We start from the raw sequence: 7,530 nt of genomic DNA, 5'->3' as shown, positions 1-7,530 counted from the left end.
ATCTTGACTCCACCACAATATGCATATGTAGACAAGGTCAGCTCTTCACAATATGGGGCCTTAGGCGAGATTTAATCAGGGACCCTTAATATTTTGTTTAATATTTGTTTTTCTTCGTTTTTCATATCCGGATTCATATTTTCTCGTTGACATAATTAAATTTCAAAATTAATACTAACTATAAATTAACAAATTATGTAAATAAATAAAAATAAATTTAATAAATCTATAGAAATAATAGATTGAAACAATATAACCTAATTATTATTATTATTGCAAATTGATTGGCGAGCGAGGCTTTAGAGATATTGGATTCTTACCGGATACAACGCTCTAACCTCAAAGTTTCCATAATCTAAGAAAAAATAGAAAAAAAAAATAAGAATGAAAATAATAGAAAAATAATGCACAAACATTGAAAACAAAATTAGGGTTGATAAAAATTACAGAGAATTGGAGGCCCGAAGATGATGAACACAAGAGCCGGAGCAAAAATCATAGAGAGACCGAGAGATGAGAGTGAGAGAGTGTGAGAGATGGAAATATTTTTTTAGAGAGGCTAAGAGAGAGAGATGAGAATAATAGATAGTTAGAAATATAATAAAGTTGTTAGTTGGGAAATCAATGAGACTTGAAAAAAAAAAGAATTAAATTGTATTTATTTTATATCTTAAAATACAATTTCATTTATTTGTTAGTTGAGAAGTCAATGTATGTGAAGAAAGCATAATAAATAATGTTAACATTATTTAATTAAAAAAATTTGAGGCCCAAAAATATATTATTATATTAAAAAAAAATTAGGGGGCCCCAAAATTTTTGGAGACCTAGGCGAGCACCTCAGCTGCCTAAAGGAAGAGCCAGCCCTGTATGTAGATGACCACACATTTTGTATCGTTTAACTTGTAAGTCTTTACAGGAATTCGTCAAAATAGATATCTATCATAGCTAGTAATTAATTAAATCCAAGAGTTTTTTTTTTCTTTATAATTAGATCAAAATAATTTAAAGTTACTCATAAAGAGTTTTGACGAGTTGAAAAATTATGCCCATCTCTTTGTTACACTACTTTCCTTACAAATACTTGTGAAGTGATAGCATAGGACAGAAAACAATCTAGGGTTCGAAACTAACTCTAACTAGCAGAGTAACTCTAGTTAGAAAATATTTTTATATAGTTAGTTTAGTCATGACCGGGATTAATGTGAAATGATAGCATATGACTAAAATAAAAAATAAAAAAAATTAGGGTTTGAAACTAACTCTAACTAGCAGAGTAACTATAGTTAAAAAATCTTTTTATATAACAAGTTTGATCATGACCGGGATTAACTAATGAATTTAAATATAGGGCACAAATTGTCTCTCTTTTATTTTTCTTTTTATAGTCATTTCTTTGCACACTTTACTCTTCTAGTATACCTTTTAGTAAAATCTCTCCCTTTACCTTAAAAAATCTTTTGGGCTTTGGCAATTGGTATCCAAAACCTTTAAAACAAGTAAAAGAATAAAAACACAAAAACCACAATGCATGATTAATATGTTATAGGCTACTAGCCACCAAACATGTACAAAAAAGTTACCATACTCATTCAACCAACCAAACCAAACCAAAGAAACGAAAAAAAAAAAAAAAGAAATCACTAGTACCATCTTGCCAAGTTGATTAAGGACTCTAAAACCTCAGAGGGGTAGCTTGGTGTCATCTACTCATTGGCTTGTTCTCATCAATCTATATAAAGTTTGGACCACCACACAAGAATACATATGCAAATTAAAATCACAATTACCCAATGCATGCACCAATACTCCAAATTAAAGAAGTTGACATGTAGCTTAAACTTTGGAAACATGCCTGTGAAGAGTATAGTGAGAGATTAGGGTTTGTGTGCATGTTCTGGGTAAAACTTCCAAAATCCATTTATGTATTTATATCATATATTATATATACATGCCAAGTTGAGGTAAATAGATAAAGGGAATTCCAACCCAGAGGGCAACAACAAAAACATCACTAACATTAGTACAATTGGATATTATTTAGAATCATTAAGCATTATAAGCAGTGTTCAATGTGGTGGCAATCATATTAATTAGCCAAATGATATTGTTACGAGACGGGTTGCGATGGGTGACAAAGACCTAATCACACCCATCCAAGTGGCACCACTCTGATTCTTAAGCAGTATTCTTTTGCTAGCGTGGCCTTATGTCGATGTGCATTCCAATTCCCTTCGCTTTATTAGCTGTTGCAAGATCAGTGCTCATTATAATAAGAAGAAAATCTATTAGGGACAACAATCCCATCTTGAGTACCACATATGCCTAGCCCCAATCTCCACCCTATGCCTTGTGCAGTCCATGTTAAAATTAAAATGGTTTCATTTTTTGTGGGATGCCAAACACACCCTAACTATACGTGCATAGATGTAATATAAAATATTGTACCACAGTTTCAATAATCTGGCCATGTGAATTGAGCTTTGCCCTTGTGTACGGAAAAGTGGTTCTATGATCTTTCACAATCTTGAGATTAATTAAATCACTAAGAGGGCATTAAAGGGTTGTTGTTGTTAAAGGGTGCAACTTAATTGAAGTTTGTTGTTGAAGTAGGCAAATTCCAAATGGGAACCACCACCGGCTTTGTTTGGAAGCAATTTATTTAAGGGCTTGTTTGGATATTTTGCCTTTCCATTTCTCTCAAAATAAAAGTTTAAAGGCATATAATTAGGGTCAGTTTAATTCAACGAACAAGCAAGACTTGCTACAAGGATAAGAGAAAGACAAAAAGGGGCTAGGGTTTTGAAAAAGAAGAATGGGGATTCCATGTGCGTTCCCCTATATATCCCATTCATTCACCACACTATTGAATTTTTGTCCCGTGATTAGAAGGGTCGGTTGATGACAAGAAATCAACAAAGAATTGAATCTCAATTCTTACAAAAAGACACAACACGTAGTAAATTAATTAATGAAGGATATGACTATATAATATATATTGTATGATTTATAGAAAATAAATTCTAGATGTTCATGATATATATATATATATATATATTGAAAGGTGATATTCATGATATATAATTGAACTGAAAATAACTTATAAACTTTTCTAAACTTTTGTGGTTTACTATTATATGCTTTGTTCATGTTTGTCGTAATCCCTATGAGGTTCAAGTCATAGAATCCTTCCCCTGATCTTGAACCCTAAACGATTAAAATTAAACAATTTTCTATTTTGATTAACTCAAGGCATGTTTGATATTGCTAAGTGTAAAATTATTTTTAAAAAAATTAGCTATCATGCGGGTTTTATTTTTTAAAATACCTTTTCATTTTAACAAGATATTTCCTTTAAAAAAAAATTAAAATGTAGTTACAGAACACTTAACCAAATGATAACATGATATTTCGATATCGTGTGTGTGTGTCTATATATATATTTGCTTTTCAACCCAAAAGGAGAATGATGTTGATTATGGTAATTAATTAGCAATGCTCTCTCTTAAGGATCATGGTAAAACAAATTATGTTTGGATTATAGAAATTTAATAACGAATGTTTTAACAGATTGAAACATAAAGAAATTGGACAGAGTAAAACTAAAATTATTACTTAATTTTCTTCATATTCTACATACAAAATTTCCATTCATTCTATTCCATTTAACAAACCAAACATGACGTAATTCTCTTTCATTCATAAAAAATCATTAAAAATTTAGATTGTAGTAGAATCAATCTTTCCCAAATAATCCTATTGCTTGCACAGAATACCATCTAATGAATGAGGTGAAATGGCACCAATGCAAGCAAGAGTATTGTTATAAACTAGCCCTAAATTGGAAACAATATTTTTACTTACAATCTCAATGGAGTTTCCCAAACTAATTAATGAGAAACCTATGCAAATTAAATATTTAATGGAACCCACTTTTTTCCTTTCCTTTATTTTTTTAATCAGCAGTTTACATCCACATAAATCTAGCTTAAAGAAATTAAAAAAGTAGTGTTATCTTATACATACACCTACATGACAGATCCCGTTTACACTAATTCCCAAATTGGTCACTTGCAGCTAACCCATTGGATCAGTTATTTGGAGAGGGTAGGAGGCTAGCTAGCTATAGCTACAGGGTTTTCACTATGTGGCCAGAGGCTAATTATGCTATTTTACTTGATAATGATTGCTTTGATGATGGGAGCATAATTATAAACATATAGAAAAAAGGTATGGTTAATGCTAACAGTACCATTAAAGGAAGAAAATAATGTGACGGAGAAGAAAAAGAAGAGCCAAAGCACTTTCAAAGGACCCATTTCGCGTCTCCTCAGCAGCCCCATGATGTGATCATCTTCATCTTTTCCACTGTGTTTTCTCTCTCTGTTCTCTTACCCCCTCCCCCGTTTCCCCCTTTTTCCCAAGAAACAAACTAGTAATTAGCTATAGAAGCTAGCTACTACTCCATCAATCAACTACTCACTCGATTGGATCGATCATTTTCGGCTAGCTCCGGCCGATCGATGTCGAGCAACAAGGGGAAGGACCTTGCAGAAGGGTCATCGCGGCCGGGCGGTGATCCTCCGCAGCCTGCTCCACTGAGCCGCTACGAGTCGCAGAAGCGCCGCGACTGGAACACCTTCGGGCAGTACTTGAAGAACCAAAGGCCGCCAGTTGCACTGTCCCAGTGCAACTCCAACCATGTGCTCGAGTTCCTCCGCTACCTCGACCAGTTCGGGAAGACTAAGGTGCACCACCAAGGGTGCGTCTTCTTCGGGCAGCCGGAGCCGCCAGGGCCCTGCACTTGCCCTCTCAAGCAAGCTTGGGGCAGCCTCGACGCTCTCATCGGCCGCCTTAGGGCTGCCTACGAGGAGAATGGGGGGTTGCCAGAGACTAACCCTTTCGCGAGCGGAGCGATAAGGGTTTACTTGAGGGAAGTGAGGGATTGTCAAGCCAAGGCAAGGGGCATTCCTTATAAGAAGAAGAAGAAGAAGAGGAATCCATTGAAGGCGGCCGAGGAGGGCTCGAAGTTGCCTATGCAGTCGTCATCTTGATGGTCTCGCCTCGATCGCTGGCCTGCAGCCTTTCCAAGAGAATGGTGCGTTTTATCTCATTTTACGATATAGATGGTTAAGCATCGTCTACCTTTGTTTGATATGAATTGGATCTTATAGTTCAAATTGAGCCTGAAATTTTAGTTTCAAGTTCCAAATAGAGGGGCCAGCTGCAAAATGAGAAATGGGTATTAATTGATTTATTACAATTGTGTATGATCAATCCCATGCATGTCTCAGAAGGTCACTCATCAGCCCTTGTTCCCTCAACACAAAACCCTAATTTGAAGACACTAGTACTCAGTTTGACAGCGGAGATAGGGACCATTGTGGCTGAGTCATGAGTACTGTATGTACCTCACAGCAGCTTTCGCTGTGGAGGTAAATTGAGAAATGGGTCGATGCTCCCCCTCTCTTCTCTCTCTCTCTCTCTCATGCAAAATCACTGTTTTTTGTGGTTCCCAAATTTAATAATTCGCATTTGCATGTTTGCTTTTTTTTAGTCTTGGCTTTTTTGGGATTCTGCACGATTTTGTGCCCGCCATGGATGGCCACAAGATCAAATCACACATATATACACATAATATTAAATGATCTTCGTTAATTTTGACAATATTTTAATTAATTGGGATTGTGATATATATAAAATATTGAGATTAACAGTACTGGGGGAATATATATGCCTAATTAATCAGTTCTTAATTATTAATATATATGTTGGCTTGTTGATGTCTATATGTCACCTACCTATTTGTACCCTTCATTCAATTTCTCAAAAGATTTTACACATACATTTACCAGTCCACACTGCTTAACTAAGTTGTGTTTGATTTCATTTTTAATTTTAATTACCATTTTGTGAATGGCCATAATTGTGAAGTGCATGCTAAGTTAACCAATTACACGATATCATTATATATATATATATATATATATATATATATGTAGATAAATATGTGTGTGTGCGATTTTGCTTCGTAGCTCATCATTAATAGCTTTCTAATACGTTCTATCCTTAACTTTTTGGGTCGATGGATTCATCCCAACCTTCATGAGTGAGATCTTTCTTTGATCGATCAAAAACCTTTATACATAGCTCAATAATTATCTTTTTGGGGAAAATTCCGAATTGATGAAGCAATAATTCGAGTCACCCTGCCTTTCAAATGCATTGCTTCTTCTAGATAGCGTCATCGGTCAAGAAAATATTTGCTTTAGAGGTTAAATTAATTTCTCCATCTATTTTATTTAACTCCAAGTTTTGGTTGAACTAATACATGCAGCAAGCACCAGAAGGTCTCCAAGTTTCATCACTATAAGTTTTGGATTTCTACCAAACTATGGAATTGGATGTTGCTGTCAATTCAATTCCTCCTTGGACCGAACCAATCGGCCTCGCTCTTTGATCGGTTTTTTTACCTCCAAGACTCTGTTAATTGCTCAAATGAGTATAAAAGCATGAAGTTTATGAAGATGAAACCTATTGTTGAAGTGGGTATATCTGCTTATCTTTTTTTTCTTCTTCTTCTTCTTCTTCTTCTTCTTTATAAATATTCTTCAGCTAAACAGTATTTTATGAATTGAAATCAAGCTTATGATATGATCACCAGGAGCTATATATCATTTCTAAGGTGTATATATATACATATACATATACATATACATATACATATATATATATATATATATATTAGTCATTGAAAAATAGATGTGATGTTGCAAATTTAACTTGGTTTTTGAAAATTTCTGAGGAGATTTTTGTGATAAGTGATTGAATATTTTTCATGAAGAGATGAATCTAGATATACATTTTTTTCTTTAAGATTTGATTTGGAAAAATTGGGGAATTTTATGAGTCATTAAAAGTGATTGGGTATGTTGATGCTGATCCCCCATAAATTGACATTGTTGACATAATAATTGAATCATTTTAATTTTAGTTTGATTTCAGAAGAATGCCCCCACCTATACAATGTGATGTGTCCCACATGTTCATAACATACTTTTGTTCACCTTGTACCAATAGATTCCTTTTTATTATTATTATTATTATTATTATTATTATTATTATTATAGTTTTGTTTGTCTAATCATTGTTTTTCTCCCTTGCGCTCAATCTTAAAACCTTTTTTTTTTTTTTTACAATCTCTATTTTATAACGATCCCTTTGTATCGATTAAAGCATGTTGTTACCTATCAAGAAATGGTTTTTTCACTAGCAATAGTTCATTTTTTTCTTTGTTTTATTTATTTATTTGGGATTGTAGAATTTATGGCAAGACAAATTAATAACAATTATTCTAATTAAAACACGGTAACGTCATTTTTAGTTAAGTTTAATGTTAATTTTCTACTTTCTTTGGCCAACTTCAAAGCTTTTCAAGATTATAAGTTCGTATATATTTGGGCACTGACCTAATTTAATCTTTTTCTTTTCTAAATTTTTTAAACTCAATGCATGACCTAGTATTTAATT

The 7,530-nt window shown here is 33.6% G+C and overlaps 1 protein-coding gene across 1 annotated transcript; it reads left to right on the top strand.

The window, feature by feature from the left end:
- The first annotated feature begins 4,007 nt into the window (after nucleotides 1-4,007).
- Nucleotides 4,008-6,677, top strand: LOC131146487 (protein LIGHT-DEPENDENT SHORT HYPOCOTYLS 7-like). The gene is made up of 2 exons (XM_058096123.1): nucleotides 4,008-5,098; nucleotides 6,338-6,677. Exon 1 carries the CDS (start codon nucleotides 4,524-4,526, stop codon nucleotides 5,052-5,054), a length of 531 nt encoding a protein of 176 aa, XP_057952106.1. The 5' UTR covers nucleotides 4,008-4,523; the 3' UTR covers nucleotides 5,055-5,098; nucleotides 6,338-6,677.
- Nucleotides 6,678-7,530: the final 853 nt, after the last annotated feature.

Source organism: Malania oleifera, chromosome 1 (genome assembly GCF_029873635.1).
Source record: "Malania oleifera isolate guangnan ecotype guangnan chromosome 1, ASM2987363v1, whole genome shotgun sequence".
NCBI lineage: Eukaryota > Viridiplantae > Streptophyta > Magnoliopsida > Santalales > Ximeniaceae > Malania > Malania oleifera.
This window is presented reverse-complemented; position numbering and strand designations above follow the sequence as displayed.

Bases quoted from the DNA above. Each gene is read 5' to 3' on its own strand.
- LOC131146487 (XM_058096123.1), top strand. From the start codon at position 4,524: ATGTCGAGCAACAAGGGGAAGGACCTTGCAGAAGGGTCATCGCGGCCG.